Source organism: Parus major, chromosome 1 (genome assembly GCF_001522545.3).
Source record: "Parus major isolate Abel chromosome 1, Parus_major1.1, whole genome shotgun sequence".
Classification (NCBI taxonomy): Eukaryota; Metazoa; Chordata; class Aves; order Passeriformes; family Paridae; genus Parus; species Parus major.
The window spans coordinates 24356960-24378641 of NC_031768.1; the positions used below are offsets into that span (position 1 = coordinate 24356960).

At 39.0% G+C, this 21682-nt stretch overlaps 1 protein-coding gene across 2 annotated transcripts in view; it reads right to left on the bottom strand.

Annotated features, from left to right (window-relative positions):
• The window catches only part of ANKRD10 (ankyrin repeat domain 10), a 37429-nt gene extending 18759 nt beyond the window's left edge, over positions 1–18670 (bottom strand). The window contains exons 1-3 of one of the 2 annotated variants that reach the window (XM_015628399.3): positions 18363–18670; positions 12322–12474; positions 3962–4053 (exon numbers count right to left, since the gene is read on the bottom strand). In XM_015628399.3, coding sequence (XP_015483885.1) covers positions 3962–4053; positions 12322–12474; positions 18363–18563 — 446 coding nt within the window. In that variant the 5' untranslated portion in view covers positions 18564–18670. Of the gene's footprint in view, positions 1–1352; positions 1479–2556; positions 2702–3961; positions 4054–12321; positions 12475–18362 lie in introns of those variants that run through there. The other variant, XR_004496476.1, reaches the window with a different exon arrangement.
• Positions 18671–21682: the final 3012 nt, after the last annotated feature.

Here is a 21682-nt window from a genome sequence, read left to right on the forward strand (position 1 = left end):
AGAGAAAAGGCCATGTAAGCTTCCCTCCAGACTGAAACTGACCTGAGCGTTTGCATCACAAAGGAATGGCTGACTTCTGTTTTGTCATGAAAACACACATCACTACTCTTCTGCCTCTTCACTAGAGGTGACTGATTTTCAACAAGTCAAGAAAACTCATAAGTACAAATGAGAAGAATAAAAGCTCAGATATCACAAGAATGGTCACATGAAACAAATACAAGAATTTCACAAAGGACTAGTCCAGCAGCACTAAAAAAAATTAGAGCAGACAGATTCCTGTGATGGAGGATGGAGAGCAGTTGAGAAGAAAAAAAGATATCAATATTGCCTTTTTAAACAACACAATGCAGTTTGTGACACAGGAGTTTGAAAAGAAAAGATAAATTTAAGTAAGTCCCTGTCAAAGAATGAGAATAAAGGTCTTGTTGAAAAACTTAATATCAGCAATTTCTGGCATTGAATTTATACACTCAGATGAATGCCAGAGAGCTTTAACAAGAAAGTGGCTGAAGTGTCTGCCTAAACTAGATAAACATCACAGTATGAATCTGTCATCTGGTGGAAACAGATGTACTGGTTTATTTATCCCAGCATGTCACTTCTACTCAAACCTTGAGACCAGAGTATATTAAACTAGAAAGGAAATTATGTCTTTGGGGTCTCACAACATTCCATCATGGTATACAACCCAAATTTACCCAAAACCTGAAGGTTTCTGTCAGGCAAATAAAAAGCTTTTCTACAATACTATTCAAGTATCATGATCAATAAAACCCTTAAACAAGCAAGAACTTGTCTTCAATTGGATGGGTGCATACCAAGCCACACCCCATTCCAAAAGTTACACCTCTCTATCCCAGAATAATACAGTATTTCAAACTTCTCTATTAGCTCTAAATCAAGACACTAAGGAATACACAACTGTTTAAATGCTGAAGAAGAATTTTTATTCAGAAATAAGTGGACACACTGCAGAAGTGTGCCACATGCAAACGGACATGAAACAAGTCAGGATAATCAACACTGGCATCTGCTTCTTCTTTTTAATTCAATAGTGTCCTGTGTTTAGAGCTGAATCTTTTATTTTTTTATATATGCTGTGATACAAACTATGTAACTACATTAAAACACAGCATTTACATAACAGTTCAAAAGAGCAAAACAAAACATGGCACCAAGAAGGCTTTTCCTCCATAAAGAGCTGTGAACACTTGTCTGTCACCATGATATATAATACACAATTAACCATACATAAATTGCATCAATATGCCTTTTAGTGAAAATCCAGCAGTAATTATGGATACTTTAAAAGGTACTATCCACATTAAAAAGTCAGTTACACAGCAAACCTTTTCACTCATATGAGGACATTGTGACCACCTGCTTCCCCCTCTTCAAGGGTCCATGAATACCATAGTTAGTGGAGCAACCATTTTTATGGCTGTAGGACATACTGTGCACAGAATATGCTTCAGCTAAAATGAGAAGGTAAATACCACAAAAAAAATCAAAATATTTTCACTAGGGTACAATTAATATTTTTTAATATTATTAAAAATTTACACAGGAATAGAGACCCAAATTCTCTCTCATCAATTAGGAAAACAATGCAACAGCTTAATGAGATTTATAGACTGCAACATCCTGTCTTTCTCTGTAAAAGCAATATACTAACAAGCCTGAAATTTAGTAAAGTTTAGTAAACTAGAAAAATTCAAGTGAGGCTATTTTATTATTACTAAAATTCTTACTTTTATCCTTAACTTCACTATTATACATATTATTTGTCTTCCAATATAACCGAAGGAGGAAATAAAGCAGAAATGTGGCAAACACTCATAACAAGATTTCTCTAGTCCAAGCTACTTCATTTTAACAGCAGTGTCCTAATAATCACTCATTAACAAAAGATATTTATTGCAATATTACATTACTGGTTTAATAATTAGTGTTTAATAATGAAATCTTAGCATCCCTGTTCTACTTGCTATAAAAAAATAGGGATGATGGCATTCTGAACACATACTATAAATATCATGTAAATGTAGTATATTTGACTATTTGCACTCCCAAGGGGTATTTAATTCATCCATACGAAACTAGACTTCAATACTGTTAACTATACTAAGAAATAAAGAAAAAACTGGATTAGAGGATCTAATCCCAGTAAAAATAAAAAGCACTTACTCATCATTAGTACAGATCAGCAGTTTAATTCCAGTGCTTAGTTCTGTATTTCATAAAATTCCTGCCTTGGTCTCATACAGTCAATTATAATTACAGTTAATATATACAAATGAAAACTCAAATATATGGCTAAAATCCTTCTCCATTTCCTCTAACTGGAGCCATAAAATAATGGAGTCAAAACTTTCAGAGCATCTGCATTTTCAAGTTTTTACAAAAACCAGGAAATCTACATAAACATTAATCAGGGCCAGCTTCCAAAACCAGATGACCCAAAATTAACCAGTGTCAAAAGCATATACATGAATTTGGCCTAATTTAACATATTGAACCTGGAAACTGGATTCTAAGGAAAAAAATCCTTACCCCTATCAGTCAATGGCTAACTCCCTCAGGTGACAGGGCCAAGTCCTTATCCTCTAAATGATTAAACTTGGGTTGCTCCACAAGCCTTTTGCATTTGCATCCCTGGTTTTACCATTCTCATGATAGGACCTGATGTTTAATAACCTCAAAAATTTGTGACAAGTCTACTGAAACAAAGATGGAATTCAAAGTTAAAAAACTGAGAATTCAAATTATTTTCTGCTTACTAAAACTGCTATAGACCTACACTGCTTCTGCTGCAAAAATATCTTTGGTCAAAGACAGATATGACCCATTTCACATTATGCAGTTCCACAACTTTTCTTTTGGTTGGCTACCTTGTAAAAACCAAAAGATTACATACTAATTGATGATGATAATTAAGGTTTGCTCAATTCCACAGTAAATTTAATTCCAAGTTTATCTTAAAAATATCCAAAAGTGAGTGAAAAATGGGAAATTATACATTTAAGACTGATTTCATGTGTTTGTCAATAACTGAGACAGCTTATTTATTTTTTCTAAAAAGAAATCTCTTAATACAAAACAATTAGTTTGCTACTATTAACTTAAAAGGCAATATATTTCCTAAATACTCTATGACACTACTAAGAGTTAAATTTTATGGTAGATTTATCAAGGCAGCATTACAAAAACAGTAAGATGGAAACCAAAGGGTAAAACAAGAAATTAACTACATGATTCTTATTTCACTTACAACTTCAAAGTTTCATAGTGCAGGTTAAAATACAGTAACTAGTTACCATTTAAGATAATAAAGCTAGTTCTAATTAAAACAAATTGCTAAAGTATTGATATTATTTATAAGCCATAGAGCTTATACTCAACATTTCTAGGTGAAAACTGCATCCATTTTGTCCATGCTGTAAGTTTCAAAAGTTTGTGAGCTTTTCTGAATGTTTTTGCAGTACATAAACCTTTAAAGAAAAAAGTTAACAGGGCAAATACACAATACACTAACGAACAGTAATAAACTAATGGTGAAGTGTGTGAATTGCTGTTTTACACATAATGTTGCTTTTGCATTGTTTTCTATATTTAATCACCAGTGCAAGGTGTAGACGTCTTGTAAAAAATAACTACATCCTAAGCAAAGTGTACAGTTTGGGGTCATTTGACAGAAGCACAACAAATACTTTAATGTATCAGATGTACGTGCAACACTAATGTAGCACAATGGTATCATTTAAGGAAAATTAACTTCATTACTAGACATGCAAAATATCTTGGGCTTCATTACAATTGAACATGTCTAGCTGTCATTATTATTTTGATCACGTGTCTGTTTTGACTTTTCTTTCTGAAATTAGTATCTATGTTTACCAATCTAAGTTAGTCAGCTACACACACAACAATCAACAACAAAAAAAATCACCTCACTTACTCTATTTGCGCACCATGAGCCACAAGGGCACTTATGGAATCCATACTACCAGATCGTGCTGCTTTATGAATTGGAGTTTCACCAACATAATCCTGTAAAGACAAACTACATTTTGTCAAGCATAATGTTTCTAAAAAATAAAATATCATTATTACATTACTCACATTTATTAAGACAGAAGATACATAAAATCAGCATTTATTATTAGCTAGCAAATACATCAAGTACTTTATCATTACTTTCAAGTCTGCATGTCATGTACATTAGACTTTCAGCACGAAGTAACACTAAAGGCATTTAACTCTCAAGCCTTATCCAATAGCTTGGCAATCAGCAGACTTGTATTCAGCAAAACTGGTTAGCCCTCCCAACAGATACCACCGTAACACGTTATTCCAACATGTTTCTCTTCCAGCACTTTCATTTCCCAATACACTGGACTGCTCAAGCCCTCTTGAACTCGGGTGCAGCAAGGCCGAGTCTGTGGGGCAGTGCTGACACACTGACTCAGCCTTTGAGTGCTGCACCATCAGTACTTGGCAGGAGGAGAGAGCACATACGCAGAGCTCTACTGTAAGAGAGGTATGCCCAGTGTTCATGGGATAGGCCAGATCTCTCCCAGCACATACACATTGACTCACATCCTATATATTTGTCTTTCTGATTTTCTTTATCAACTTATATTCCATTATTCTCAACCAGCACATCCAGTCACTAGATTTTTTTTCACATAATGTGCAGACATACTGGGGGCAGAGTACTGCTTTTCAGGCAACTCCTCCCCATTAACTGTCTTGTAAGACAGGGAGGTAACAGGGAGGATCTACAACAATTTTACAAATTCAAGCAAGCAGCAGGTAAATTCATGCATCATGATGTACAGGCTGGAGAGGAAATTCAACACTTGCAATTAACCATCAGTATTAAGAATCACAGAGAAGAATCTGTAATGAAACATTGCCTTGGAGTAGCAAGTAAATGTTGTTACCAGTTTGTTAATGTGATTCATCCTCAACACTTCTACAGTGTAGCAATGGTTTTTTGGTTTTGTTTTTGTTTTTTTTTACTTTGTTTTCTTCCCCCTTCTCTTTGTCTCCAGACTTTTGACAGACTTCACTAGTCTGTTCCAGATATTAAACATGTTCTAACTGTATGTGCCTCAGTTTAGCTTCCTTGTTCCCTTTACTAAAATATCAACATTAGCTACTAAATTAACACAGCACCTTTACTGATTCACCAGTGTTTACGCACAACAGTGTTCATGCCTAACTCCACAGGACTAGTTACACTTTAGCTCTACTTGAAATGTGAATGTATGCAAAATATGATCATACTACCTAAAAGCAGTGGCTTTACTAAATACCTTAAATTGTCTGCCAAGCTTTTGAGAAATTTAATCCTGTCTTCTAGACCATGTAAGTATAACTTGAAAATTAATTTTGGATTATAAGGTATGTATCCTCAATTTTCTACTTGACAGTTTTATTTCACAGTGAAGTATCTTTATAACAAGTTACAAATTCACTGAGGGTAACCCAGCTTACCAGTGAAACATATTCAGCCAAACTGTGAACTACCTAGCACATCCAGCAGGGAACAATAATGGCACCAAAGTTTACTTTCTTATAAACTAAGGAAAATTGTTGAAGCTGACAAAGTTTGGACACAGAAAAGAGCAGCAAATGCCTTAGAGATTAGAAAAGGGTTATATAGCCCTTCTTCCAAAGTAGATGCCTGCAGCTGATGGATAGAAGACTGCCTCCCAATGACGTTTATGCAATTTTTCCTATTTATAGCTTCCCCTGAAGTAATAGGAAGGAAGAGCAGTTTAAGAGAGGAAACAATATTTTTTAACATTTTTTGAACTACCATGCATGGAAATGTATTCAACGCTAATTTATCCAGAAAAAAATTTCTTTGTGTAATAAATTTTCCAATCATGAAAGCTGTCTTCGATTCATCATTCTGTTATAGCTTCCTCCCATCCCCCCTTTCATTAAAGTGGTGAAAGTATAGAAAGCGATTTGCCTCTCTTGGTCAGCATTAGTAACTACTAGCCCACTAAGTTAAAAGATAATCACTCAATATGAAGTTCAGCTTCGGGTTAGTCAGTCATGCAAGTGACAGAGATAACATAATCTCCCCATGCCCCATAAACCTGGCACACTGCCCCACAGTAAGATCTAGAGAACTGAATTACAACATTGCTGTGGGGAAACACAAAAAGGATGAGATAAGACCTTTGCAAAAGGACTCCCCAGCACTGTGTTAGAAGAATAAGCTAAGCTTATAGCAGCTACCACTTCCATCACCAAACAGAAAAGATTAGTATTTCAGAAGAGAATACATGTCTTGAGAAGGGCTGCTTTCAATCACTGTGTCACACACAGAAAATCATGTGTCCAAAGTTAAGGAATTCAAGAAATACTTAAAAAATCACAGAACACACAGATTTAGATTTTTATAGCATTCCTTTTAATTAGCACCCAAATTTCAGTCATCGCTACTATTATGGCTCTTTGAAATTTTCCTAAGAGGCCAAATATATTTGCACTGAAACACTTTCCTAGCTCTCCTCAGAAATTCTCTCTAGACTATAAGATAGACTAAATGGAAAATATATATATATATCTCCCACTGAAAGATAGCTTTTCAATTGACTTATTTTTCAATGCATCCAAATCCATGCATACAGAAGAAAACAAAAGTACTCTGTATGACTCTCAGAACAATTCTGTTTTGATTCAGCAACTGGAATGGATGTGACTGAACAGGAAAACAAAGTAACAGTTTTTTCTAAGAAACTTCTGAGAACAGTTCAGGGTCTAACCTGTCATCAGCACATTCTTATGTGTAAGAGACTTCTTCCCTATCTCTTTTTAGCTATGTGGAGAAAAAGTAGTTTTTTATTTTGAGAAGCTCTATAAATTTCTGAATACCCCTGGTAACACCTCATAATCCTTTAAACTGGTCACACTCCTTATCTGTGCTTGAGTCTGATACAATCCCTTTTGCAATAAATATTCCAGGAAGGGAATCATCAACGACTTGTACTGGCCTTTCACAACTAGAGCAGAACTCGTCCCTCTAGGGACAAGTTGCAACACTGCACCAACAGCCCAAACCTGTCTCACAATCTAGAGGATGCATTATAAATAAATAAATGAATAGAAACTAAAATTAAGTTACAATAATTTGGCATTCAAGATAATACATTTGACTGGTTCTGTGACTACACTACTGAATATTTTGTGCACAGTGCTCTTGAAGAAATGGCAAAAAGGATTCATGAAGCATCACAGACAAACTTAGTTTTTGCAACTCACTGCTGAATGCCTTCCTCTTTCCCCTTGGAAAGAACAGCTACCCTTTCACACAGACAAGGGCAGCCTTCTCTAGCTTGGGGTCATGACTAGATTACCTTTGACTTCTATTTCATTTAACTGAATAAACATCTAGCTTCCTTCCTCATGCTCTTTTTATTCACGTGGCTGAAGAGTCTTTAGATTTACTGATTAAAGCCAAAAAAAGCAATCTCAGCTTGATTAATCAGTTTCCAGTTCCTCACTATGCTGTTTAACCTCAAAAGACATTTCCTCTACTGATTAAATACTTTTCTCAAACTCTCTTCCCAGGACTCTTTCATGTATGGGTGCTTTTTCAATTCACCCCAGGACAAGTCTAAAGCCATTTTTTACTCCATTTTCCCTCCTTCTGTCTTTCTGGGACCCAAATTCTGTTGGCTTGAGGATGGCCCAGTAGAATTCAGACAACATTTCTACTTTGTTCTCCAAATTACAAGTCCCTAGATATGATTTAATTGATTTCACTCACTGGTACCTTTACATTCCTTCCATTTATCAAAGAAAAAAACAAAACAAAACACAAAACAAAAAACCCAAAATAACCCAACCAACCAAAATCAACTTAGTTACAGGAATTTATTTTTAAATAAATAGCTCCCACACACATATCTATACCAGAAGCTTTCAACTATGTGTAGTGTTTTGGCTGGGACAGAATTAATTTTCTTCATAGTACCTGGTAAGATATTTTGGATTTGTGACCAGCAAAGTGTTTTTTTAGTGCACAAATGTCTAGCTAAAGGTGGGCTGGGATGTGGCACACCTGGGACCACTGACCCAAATGGAACGGAGAATTATCCCACACCACACGACATCATGCTCAGCAAGTAAAACTGGGGCTGTCATTGCTCCAGCACTGGCTGGGCATCAGTCAGGCAGTGGTGAGCAACAAAGCTTTTTGGGCTGTGAGGTTTTTAAAAATGTTTTATCACTTGATTTTCTAAGATTTCTTTTTCTTTATTTCAACCCATGAGTTCTCACGCTTCCTTTCTGATTCTCTCCCTCCCCTCACTGGGTGGGGGGGGAACAAGGAAGCAGCTGCGTGGTGCTTAGGTATCCACTGGGGTTAAACCTCAACACTATGAAGCACTTCTAAAATACTTCTAGTAATGATACCTGACTAAGACACAGAAGCCCTTTGATAAAAAATACAAACTAACTCCATTCCTTAACTCAACTGAATGAATTTCGAGCTCTAACAGATGATCACATTTCCAAACACTAGTCATTTCTTAGTATCAGTAACCTACACTTTCCAAAGCTAGGAAGTAGAAACTGAAGAGCACTGAGTGTTTTTCCTCTTTTGCTAAAAAGGCTTTTGAGTACAAATGAGGACTGGTGGGATCTTTATCTGGATTTATCCTAACTGTTTAAAATAAAAACTGTAATACAGCAAAAGAATGTTTTCTTCCTCCCCACCAAGGATATCAGCCTGTTTACAGCTCTTGCTGCTGCGGGTAGTCTAACCCTCCTAAAACTATATGCCACTATCTGTCATGTGATGGTAACTGACTGCATGAATAGTAAGCTGCATCCCCTGTAGGGATGCAGTATTTATTTTCCCTTCTCTTTATGACAGGCCACACAACACTTCTTTTGGCCAATCAACAAAGGCAACATACAATAGAAATGTTTAATAGGCTGAGGCTAGAGGGAAGATAGATTTAAATGAAATTAATGGTTTTCTAAATCAGAAAGTACTCATTATTATCTGATGTTAATATGTACAAAAGCCCAGAATCAATCTATGTTGTGACAAGGATAAAACATCAGAAAAAATCCTCAGGAAAAGTAGCAGGGTAATTGCTTTGCACTGTTACAGTGAACTAGAGCAGGCAGGCAGCCAAATGCAGGTCCTGAGTCACACTACTAAGAACCATTAGCAGGCACAACCCACTGAGGGAAAAAAAGAATAATCAGAAACAGTGTAGATAGAACATTCTCTTGAATCTACTGCTGATTCAGACAGACCATTGCTTGGCACTTTGGCTTTCCTCCTGTGCATTTTATATGGTGATCCTGGGGGGAAAGAACTGACCACTGATGAGACAGATGCGACTCGAGCCAGCACATACAGTTATGTAAGAGGGCTGGGCATCACAGGATATACTCACAGAATTTATTTAGGGAGCAAAGTACAGTTGGGACAAGCAGTTTTCAGCATTTGTCCTTCATTGCTGCTGCCTGAGAAGTGTCCTGGGCAACTGTCACCAGCAACAAGATAAGACATTTTTAAGTTTTCCTAAACTTCAGGGCAGGCAGCATGAGCTACAATACCATACCTCAGGGCAGATATGAGAAAGCATGCATGCAAATTCTACTGAGTACCGGAGGTTTACGGTAAAACTGAGAGATTCGGGTGGATTCCTTTTCAGAAGCTATCCTTTTCTTTTTCCAGAAGTTAGTCTGTAGCCAATGACCAGAAGTCAGTTTGGAAGGAAAAGTTTACTAGTTTAAATATCAAGCATTCCCAGATCTTTCTCAGCATGTGTTTTGTATCCAGTGTCCATGGAACACTTGTCCTCACACAAGCATTAGCCAGTGACTATGTCTGTTTGGAGTACAGCATCAGTCAGCGAGCTGGAAGGAATAAACAAAATACAAATCAGGAAATAGTGCTCCAAAAGCTCCCAAGTGTGGGTGGAAGCCCTAGATGATCACCTAAAAGTGCTTGCAAATTAAATAAGGAACCAAGATCATTTAAGGAGTTCAAATCAGACAAGACTAGTAGAATTGGACTGCAATTCAATAAATAGCTGAGGGAACTGGGGATAGCAAAGCATGCACTGTGCTTTACATAGTCATGTAGGAAACACTCCAACTATCTGTGGGATGAGTTTTCTGCTTTAGTTATCACGAAGGCATGCTGCCTAGCTTTCAGTGCTCGTGCATGTGAAAACAGTTTGACTGCCCAGTGTGTGTGACTGCATCCTATGAACTTAAGAGACTTTTTTGTTTCTACTACGATTTTAATTAACCAGAGGTATCTTACTTTATCACTGACCTCTGGTCATATGTTCAACGAGTATTTTGTGGGGGGAAAAAAGTTACTACATTCAAGTGTAACTTAAGCCTACCATTAAGGACATATAAGGCACCCAGAGTGCAAGTTCTATTGTGTCTGTGGTCTGCCATTGCCTACATCTGCTGCAAAAGTCTATAGGATACTGTCTATAGGATATACATCACTATCTGAAAACCTGACAGTGTGGAGGACCATTGGCTCTGGTGACAAGCCATCAACATACAGACCTCCTGAGTCACTGGCTTGCCTTAGTAACTTCTTTAAGCTGGAATGAGTCTCCTGCCCATTTTTAACTGCATATTATACTACCTTCTGCTTCCTTTTACAGTCATCTGCATCTTGCCCTCAGCCCATGGAGAGATCTCTCCACACTCTTCTCCTCTTCTTCTGGGAGCTAGCTGCTACTTTCTTCTTTGCTACAACCTCACTCACTACATGTGATTTTTTTTTCCCCTCATCATGTTCCAGGACATCAAGAGCTTGTTCTTCAACTCCATTTCAACCTCACTGGTCAGTTCTTCTCTTTATCCTCATAGCTGGAAACTTTCATTCTTCTCATTCATTCACTTTCATTCATTCTTCTCTTCTCATTTAGCAGTTATTTGCATATCTTTATTCTGTGCATGCCATGTTTCCTCTCTAATCACAGTTTCTTTACATTCTTACCTGGTCTCCAGATGCATTTATAGTTCTTGTATTTTCTCTTCTGAAGATTCTACCACTATGCAGCAATAACTTATTGCATAAGTTACTTTTGTCAGGTATCAAGGAGAAGATGCGATCTATAGCCTCTGCATCCAGCCACCTTCATTTTTCTACAATTCTCCTGGTGTCTCACAGCTGTTCTCAATGCACCAGACTTCTTTTCTGAAAACTCAACACAAACTTCCCCATTTCTTATTTTTGCATAGCTTTAAAAAAAAAAGAACCAAACTCTAGAAATGCAAATGTTTTAGTTCTTCAGCAGACTTAGCTTAACTCTACTGCATATAAAACGCAGTCTGGCCCTTAAATATTTTAAGAAAAGTACGATGCAAGATTTAACAAGCCAGACATTTTATGGATGCTGTGCTATACCACAGCTTTTAACAACAGCATATGCTGTAGTATTAATTACTCTCACAGAATATTATTAAAAATATTTTTGATTACCATTAAAAATGATTTTATGTATGCTCAGCATACATAACAGATTCATTCAGTACTTCAAACATTTTCTTAAAAAACATGATAGTTTTTAAGCATTGATTCTGTTACTGTACCAGAGTATAACAGTCCTTTCAGGAATTTTGCTATGTTAATGCACTATCTGCTACCAAATAATTTACATACTCAAGTAAAACTAATGAAAATTATAGTAAAAAAAAAAAGCAAAAGAAATCTTTAAAATCACCCATTAATTCTTTCTTAGCAAGTATGTTTCTGATCTATTTTCAGAAAGCTACTAGAAAAGGTTTAGAAATAATCTCAAAGAAAAACAACATAAAACCATATGCACCTTAAAATAAATCAATGCAGCCCTTACTAGTAATTAGATGCATGAGTAAATCATGAAGCACCACAAAGGTCTCATGGTTCTATAGCTAATGGTAATTTTTTTAAATTCTTAGCATATTTAATAAGTATTATGTTCCTCACTAGTATTTTTCTTGTCCCTACAGCAGCACTACAATATCAAAGTATTTGCTAATGCTGCCAATACCAAGGCAACATTACCATTTTGTTCAAGAAGCAGCAAGATGTAAATTCCTAAAACAAATATCCTCCAAACCCCTAGAGGCTTAAAGGACATTTATTCATCCTAGCTCTACTGTAATGTAAAATGTCTATAACTGATCAAGTCATGTGACTTCAACTGATGTCAAAAATAAAGTATCTGTATGTTAATGTAAGGATCATACATGTCATTAAAAGGGATCAAGACACTGCTTGCAAAAATATGTATACGTGAAATACACATTAACCCATACCTGTTTGTTTATGTTGGCCCCCACTTGAATCAACCAATTCAGGCACTGTGGATGTCCTCCAAAAGCAGCAATGTGGGCTGGTGTTTGAGCAAAACGTGTTGTACTGGCATTTACAGAAGCTCCAGCTCTTACTAACTGCATTAGGCACTCCAGCTTTAAAGACATGAGGGAAAATAAAACCAAAAATGTTACACAGATGTGCTATGACATTAGCATGTTCTAAATAAATACATAAAACCTAGAAGAACTAAACTTACTAGTAAGACTACATGAATGAAAAACAAGACAGAATATGAAATTTAGGATTCCCTCCCTCTTCCTTCACTCCTTCCTCATTTGCTCATAGACCGTACCTGCAAGGTATTTAATTCTCATCTCCAAAATTGAGTTTCACCTTTAATTTCAGAAAAAGGGGGAAAAAAATCATAAACACTTTAATCCTAACAACAAGAGATATTCAATTCACTTTTGTTAAGATGGTGGAAAGGAAGGAAAGAAAAAGGGGAAGAAAAAAAAAAAAAAAGGCAAGTTCTGATCCAGCAAACATGATACTAACCAGATATTATTAGATAATATTTGCCAAAACAAAAGTGTTGTTAGGAGATACATAGATGCTTGGAATCATACTCTCAGGAGAATTTATAGAAAGCTGTATCAGAAAAACAAAAGATTTTTCATTTATTTAATATATTTCTGGAGTGACAAAAGATCAGTCAAGAAAACTAATACCTAAGAATATATATAATATGCTAAATCTATAAAAATAATAAATTAATTCCACCATTTTCTTGTTGTTTCAGATAAGAAACTGTTAAAAACAAAACAGGCTGCATGTTTGTGCCACCACTTTCAAAAAACTGCAGTATTTTGCCAAACTAAAATTCTACCCTTTTTTCTTAACATACTAACAAGAAGTGTCAGATAACCAGATACTATTTTTAAAGGTTCATAAGTTCTCATTTGTAGAAACTAGGCAAACCATGACTACAATGACCTCAACTTTCAAAAATAGTCAAAACAACACTCCTTTCCTGTCACACAGTTACATTGTCTTGTTGATAGGAAAAGGAACTCACTATGCTGAAATAAACAGTTTAGTCTAGGCATCCATTTACTGTGGGTAGAAAACAAATACTACTGCACACAAAATACAATAGTAAAACAAAGACTCTTACACTGGCTCAGGCATTGGTTCATATAAAACAAATCTGTGGGTGGCTCAGTGTATCACAGTTAGAGAAAACATCAGCCACACCACAGCTGTGGAATAGTCTGTCCATAAAGGAACAATTAAAAATCATCTGAATGTGGGCTGGCAGCTTGACTCAGAAGCATCAACAGCAGGGTTATAACATTCTTCTCTGTTGCTGCATGTCAGCCTTTCTCTCCCTCTCTTAATCTGTAAATCCTGATCTTGCTGAATTACACACATATATGAGATAGAAGTACCAACAACCACTGTCATGAAGTATTTTATATTAGTATTGCAAATATGTTGTGAACTTTATTTGTTTCCTTCCCTCATGTAATTCAAACAAACACATATGAACCCTATCCTTATACAGAAATAATTTTTTTGGACTGCAGTGGAATTAAGGCTGGACACAGTTGTACCATGAACTCACTAACTGCATGAGGTAAAAGTGAGGATAACTGGAATAATGGATATAAATGAATCTTGCTCCACAAACATCAACATTGCCAAAGTTGTTGTTTTCAAAAGAAAACATGCACTTCTGTTGGAAAACAAAAAATCACATCAAAAAACTAGCAAAAGAAAATTTCTAACTCCAACACTAGACTACTGAACTACATTTTGTATTTGCCAATATTAGACTTTTCTTGATGGTCACATGTTAGCACCTGTAATATTGCTGTTAATCCTTACTAATTATTAATTAAATTGTAACACTGCAATTATTAACAAGTCATGTGATGGAAAACACCCCTCCAGCTACACCTGGATGAAGAGGTTCATCTGTGGTAACTGAAGGCAAAGATATATTTCAGCCAGTTTTTAGAACAATAGACTTTATTAATAGAGTTAACTTGAAAATACTTCCAGAGAACCATTACAACTTCAGGAAAGAATAATACTTCCTGCACAGGCACCAGGCTGAAAGAATTCTTTAATTACACATGCATTACAGCCCATCAACTGAAAAGCAAAAAACACAGAAACTGATTCACCAGCACTGTCCTGCACTGCTTAAATCTAAGATGGCCACACACCATTATTATCCTTGCAACTTGATTTTTTGAACATTGGGGGTTTGTTTTGTTTTGGTTTTTTTTATACTCTGACTTTAGAGTCATAGGGCTTTAACAAGGAATACAACATTTCACCCCACTAAAAGCCTGAGTACATATCTTCTGTATCATGGCTGTCAAAAAAATTGCTCCTTCCAACATTATGGAAAGATGAGATGAATTACATCCATGAACAGGAAAAGTCAACATGACAAAAGCACCTCCCTTGATCATTTATGCCTGAGATCAGGACATACAAGTCCACTTTCATTAAATAACCTAAATTTAATACAGTGGATATTTTCCAACCTAAAGCAGAGGTTAAAACAGATTTAGTGAAGAAAGACAGGCCTCCACAGGAGCCACAACACTGGCAAAATACCAAGCAAGAAAAGACAGGCATTTTTATCTCTCTTACTTTTGTTCCAAAAGAAACAGAACATGTTTACTACTATTTTGCTTCCTATAATGTAAGCAGACAAATGACAAAAAACAAAAGCAGGAGAAGAGCACACCAAATAGAAGTGGTCAGAGAAAATAAAAATTCAAGTGACTAAAAAGAAAATTAAGGTTAGTTCAAGACCAAGTGAATTTAAATTAAGACAAAAATATTTTTTTTATGCAATCCCTGTATTTTCTACCTCTCTGATAGGTTTTCTAGATTGTTAGTATTTTTACATTCTGACCCACCTTCTCAGAAATCTATGGAATAGATGTAATGGGGTGTAATTTAGGGCACTATATAATTAACTCCAATTAAAATGCAGAAACTCTAATGGGAGTTAATTCATCTCAAGAGACAAGCACTTTTCTGCAGACAGGGAATGCCCTGAAAATGCAAACTCCACCACAGGCACTCAACACAGCAAGTAAATTTGCTACTATCTCTAAAAGGAAGTCCGTGTTGTCATTAAATGCCTAGATATTACAACTAGAAACACAAGCTGTAATATCCATCACCTCCAATTTACTCTGCTGGTATTTTAAGTATTACCTGCAAGCTGTAGAAAGAAGTATGTTTTAGAGCAAGTTATTCAAGAATTTTGTGTTTTCACTTTTAGTTGTAAGAGACCCCATTTTTATTGGTACTGGTGTTACACCAGTGTTTCCCCCCCATAAGCCACCTTTCCTCTTTCACATACTCATTTATAACCAACTTGACCACTGCTGCTACTTCCTTCCTGAGGCATATCTACAACTACAGGCAAGAACGTAATTTTAATACAGCTTTACTGTAAAATTATTCTGTACTGCCCTGTGATGCAGGGAGAGCCATCTTCCACGTTCAACCTGAGCCACAGGCAGAGGGAAAAACTCTCTCTGAAGCTCACCAAACCTGGATTCCTGCTGTATGTGCAGGCATGCACATGTGTACATGTATGAACTGGCTTAGATTTCATTGCTTACAAGTAGTTCCAGAAAAAAAATGAATCATTTTTGTCTTTTCAGCCTCCTACAGAGCTACAGTGAGAAGCAATACATGTCTTGGTGGACCATGTTATTAACTGGCCCTATATCAGACAGATGTGAAGCTCTGTCATCACATTATTTCTTCCAGGAAAAAAAAAAAAAAAAACCAAAAAACTAAACAAGTGAAAATCACACAAAATCTAGATAAACAAAGAAGTGAAGAGAAAGAGACCTGTTCAGTGTTAATAAATACTTCAAAATGAAATGGAAAATTCTTCTGGTTTTCAAAGTACCACAGTTTTCAAATGTTTATTTTTGATGAATGGGAATTTGGGAAACAAATACATAAATATGAATCTAAGACACACATCTGAGCAGCTCTTGTGTCACTGCTGGCAACACTGTTAACTGGTGAAAGCTACAAGTGTAACTATGCCACACAAACACAAAGCCAATCGGGTTTGGGATCCAATTACACTTCTGTAACTTTTTCAAAGCGTTGTGCAGTCTTTGGCTCTGAGAAAGGAACACAACTTAACTGGACTATAAAGTATTTAGATAACTTCCACAAATTGCTGCCTCCATCTTTAAGATCTTTTAGGCTTTCAGGAAAAAAACATATAAGCAAAATCCTATAAAACCAATTTATAATCTATGTCGCCTTTTCAAGTCTCATTTCATCTGTCAGATTCCCCTCCCCCATACATAACACCACTCCCCTTTAAATTTTGCCCATAACTAAGAATGCATATGGCAAATACAAGCACACAACATGCTGGAGGCTGACTTGTTCCCTTTGTTTGCTATTTCTGCAAGAATCTCTTCAACAGAAACTGGAACGCACACAAAAGCTCACTCAGCCTCGGATAGTTAGCAGAAAGCCGAAGATGCCTACAGGAAAAAACAAAACAACACATACACTATCCAAAATCTATATCCAATAACCACCACCTCGCAAAAGAAAGACTACCAGAAACTCATACTGAAAAGAAATTCTTACAAGACAGAGAAAAGAAACAGAAGACTGTAAGGCCAATTAGTACCTTAATATTTTCTGCGGGCATACTTCACAAGGAAGATAAAGGCACTCCACTTTTTTCAGAGTGCAGATTATTAGCTTCTTTCTGAACAGATAAAAGACCATTCTACATTTGGGATTTTGCGGGTTTAGGGTTATTTTGTTTCGCTTTATTTTAAGACTGGAAGACTACTTAGCTAAAGCTGCTTCTAAAAGCTTCTCAAAGAAGCAACTGCAGATAAGATCACACAACGTATAGAAACCATCTCCTAATGTCCTTTTATAAACCATGACAACTGCCTAAGTACATCAATCTTCCTCCTCTGGCACACAACCAATAAGCAAATAGAAGTATATGGGAAATGGGAGGGAGAACAAGAACAAAAGCCCCTTGAATTCTGAAGTCAAACAAATCAATGAGGAAAAAAAACAGATCCCAACCCTCTAGGCTGGAATCCTGCATAGTCTGAGATACTCACCGCTTCAGAAACAGGAAACGCATATATAAAAATCAAAAAATTAAAATACCACTCATTCTAAGACGTGAAGTTAGCGTGGCTACTTCCTATGTTTCGGTCTTTTCTACAATGCAACAACGCCAATGCAGAAAATTCCATGCGTATGAACCGTAATTTATTTTTCCTACTGAAGGCAAAAGAGGAGCGCCTTACAGACACAACAAACACCTTCTGCCCCAACTCCTAACGAGCCGGTTGTCATAACACGGGCACCACAACACATCGGTCTCCAGGTGCGGAGCCTGAGGACTGCACGGATCGCGCCAGAGCGCGCAGACAAAGCGCCCAGCGAGGGAGGGCCGGCAGGGAAGGAGGATCAGCCGAGGGGGGGAAGGGGTCGCGCCGCGGGGGTGCCTCCAGCCCGCAATGGCCCCGGCCGCCGGGGATGTCCGGAGGGGATCGGCCGCTCCTCGTCATTCGCTCCTGTGCCGGTGGCCCGGGCGCCGTTTGGCAGCCCGAGAGTGAAGCGCGGAGCCGCCGCCGTCGCCGGGGGAAGGAGCGGGGAGGGAGACGGGCGGCTGCCGCCGGCAGTGGGGGTGGGATGAGTGATGCCGAAACGGCAGGTGCCGCCAGCCCCGTGACCTGAGCCACCCACGCCTCGCTGACCGCGGGGACCGGAACGGAGCCAAGCAGCACGGCTGTCCGCTCCCGTCCCGCCCGATTCCCTGAGGAGCGGCAGGAGGCGGTGAGGAAAGGGAGGGGGCGGCGGCGCCTCTCGGCACAGCGCGCGCTGGGGGCAAAGATGGCGCCGCGTTGCGCGCGAGCGGGAATCGCGCCCTCCTTCTCCTTCTCGTTCCCGTTCCCACCCCCGCTCCCGCCGCCGGCTGAGCCCGGCCAGGCCCCACCTTGCCGAAGTGCGCGGCCCAGTGGATGGGCGTCCAGCCATAGAAGGAATCCTCGGCCGCCAGGTCGGAGCGGGGCGAGCTCTGGAGCAGCGCGCACAGGGCGGGCAGGTCCCCATCGCGGCAGGCGCGGTGCAGGGGGAAGCGCAGGGTCAGCAGCTCCTCGCTGGAGAAGCCCGCCTCGGGGACGGCTCCCAGCGACATGGCGAGCGGGAGAGCCGTGAGAGGGAATGGGAAGGAATGGGGGAGGGAGAAGAGGGGAAAAGGAGCGGGCGGGCGCGCGCTGCCCTGGCGGGAAGCGGCGGCGACTGCGGCTGGCGCGCGCGGCCCCGGCACAAAGGGAGCGGGGCGGGGCCGCGCGCGACGCTCCGCCCCAGAGGGGCGTGGCCTCAATGCCCTCAGGATGCCCAGAGCGGGGCGGGGAGCGCACGGCCAGCCCTCCCTCCCGTCCGTGCTCCTTCCTCCTCCCCCTCCGGCTTCGCCTGTCCCTCCTTCCCTCTCACCATCTACTCCGCCTTTCCTGCCTCCCGCCCTCCCTTTCCTTCTCCTTTCTCTCTCCCCACTCCCTTCCCTCACCCTTTCATCCTCTCCCTCTTTCTCCTTCTCGTTCCCTCTCCATCTTTCTCCCTCCTCCCCCTCTCGATCCTTCTCTCCCTCCCCGCCCTCCCTCCCCTTCCTCCATTCCGCTCTCCTTTCTCCCTCTTCTGGCCCCGCGCCCGGATTTTCCATTGTCCGGGGCGGCAGAGCCGCTCTCGCTGCCGCCGCCTCGGGCCGGTGTGGCCGCGTTGGCCGGGGCAGGGCGGGCAGCCGCGGGTGGCAGCGCCGGCCCGTGTGTCCGCAGGGAAAAGCTGCCGGCGGCAGGGCTGAGCCGCGGGGCACCGGCTGCCGTGGTGTTTGTTCTGAGCACCGCGGATGTGCTGTCAAGCCAGCTTCAGCGCTCGGAGGTCACTATGGGTTTGTGCTGCTCAGTGGATTGCAAACCACAGGGTAACCCCGTCAGTGTCTGTTTAAAATGACAATGCCAGATTTTAAATTGCAGCCAGAAGCCAGTCCTTGAGTAAATGGCTCCGCAGAATTTTCAAGGAATTTCTGTTGATTGCTCCTGATTGTTTTCTTCCTAATTGTGAACGACTTTTTCTGACACCGTTAAAATTTAATTGATGGTAATGAAGAGTACAATCAAGATTGTTTAAATTTAAGAACACCCACCTGTCCATGAAAATCATGGAATCACAGAAGCATAGAATGGTTTTGGTTGGAAGGGACAGTCCAAACCCCCTGTCACGGGCAGGGACACCTTCCACCAGACCAGGTTGCTCAGATCTCCATCCAGCCCGACCTTGAACACTTCCAGGGGCATCCACGACTTCTCTGGGCATCACAGAGTGTTCCTTTTTCAGTGTACGTTTTTAAGCAATGCAAACCAGGAGTTATATTCTGAGGCAAAGAAGGTACAAATAAATTTCTGTTAAAAGTGTCAAGAGACCCAGGCATTAAAAAAGTGTTTCTTTAACATCAGGCTAAATTGATCATTAAGATACTGTGAAATATCTTTTTCTTAATACAGGACTTCTGACTTCTCAGAAATTGTGATTCCATAGGCATTCCTCACATTTATTCAGCTTCTTTGTATTTTGGCATATATGAAGCTGTGTGTGTACAGTATCCAGTGCTCAGTGATAAGGTTCCAGCATAAAGAAAAACACTTGCACACAGAAAGAACTGCACCTTGGCCTATAGCCCAGCATGAAATGCCCCTCTCACATATGCATCCCATGGCAAGTACTCTTTTTGTACATACGTAAAGTGTTAGAAAAGGAATCGAACAGTGAGCATATGGGGCTATTTTTTAGCCTTCAAAAAGGTGATTAAGGAATTAATTCATTGTGGAAAGGCATCAATAGAGTGGGTGTTTGGTTGGATTGTACTGCTCTCATGTAGAGAAGGTCCTTTACAGAAAGCTGTTATAACACCAATCTGGAGATCTGGCTTGAGATTTGGCTTAAGATTTTCCTTAAAATAACACAGGGATGGCCTGAGCTAGAAACTGAGGATTTACACTGTAAAAATCATAGCAAAATGAAACACCTTTTTTTTTGTGTTCTCAAAGTTTTGTTTTGATCTGTAGAGTCAAGTAATAACATACGGCTTTCTGCATTTAGGACTTGAAGTGCAAGTCTGGCATCAAGATATTTAACTCTAAATTCATAAAAATAATTGAAATGTGGCTTTATTTTTATAGCTGTATCAAGTCAGAATATGAAGATGGAAATCTTGCTTTCAGAAACTTTTGTTTTAACCTCAGCCTTTTTATTTAAACTGTAAAGGCTTTTTAAACTTTTTTAATCTGCAAAATGGGAATAATAAAATCCTGAGTGGTGGTAAGCTCAATTAATCAAAGTGCTTTGATGTAAAAAACAACACCATGATATGAATATACAGACAAGGCATTTCAACATGAGGCATTACTGCAGCTAATATTTGTATCCTCTATATGTTATTATCTATTCACCAAAATAAAATATCACTTCAGCTTCTAGAATGCTGCCAAGCTGTAGATCTCAGAATAATGTGCAAAGGATGTTGGATTTCAATTCAGCCCTTTTATAGATGGTGATGCTGAAGCACGGGAAAGCTAAATGCTTTGGCCAGGGGAGGGAGTACTTTCAGCTGCAGCAGCTTTCAATTCAGTCCCTTATCCTTTGCCTTAAAAAAACGTCCATTTTATGTTGGACCTGGCCTTTGTTTTCAAAAGCTCTGAAAGTTCATCATCCTATATGCATTTCTGATCCAGGGTTTTAGGGATTTTTTTCCCGTGTACAGCTAGGCAGATGCTAACACTGTATATCTGCATGCCTTCTTTGGGCATTAAATAATGCAGGTCCTGTATGATGGAGCAACTGAAAGAAAGATAGAAAAAAAATAGACAAAACCAAAACAAACCAAAGCAAACCACTCAAAACCAAAAAACAAACAAGGAAAAAGCCAAACCAAAACAAAAACCCCCTACCCATACCCCAGCTTATGTCATAAAAATGGACCTTACCAAAATATTTGATATTAAAGAATACGGTTTCCCAGGTTAAAAAAAGCTCAATGCTTTTTATAGCGTAGTGTATAAGTACTGATACAGTTGTTCACATATTGTTTATAACTATCATTAAAAGCAATAAATGTAAAGAATGTGGGTTATAGTGAAGAGGAACAAAACTTAAAAATTCCTGACCTTGAGAAGATTAATATTCAAGATTTGCATGTGTTTTTTATCTCATACAGGGATATGGAAACTGCCACACCAGACAAAGGGAGGGGGTCTATCTAGT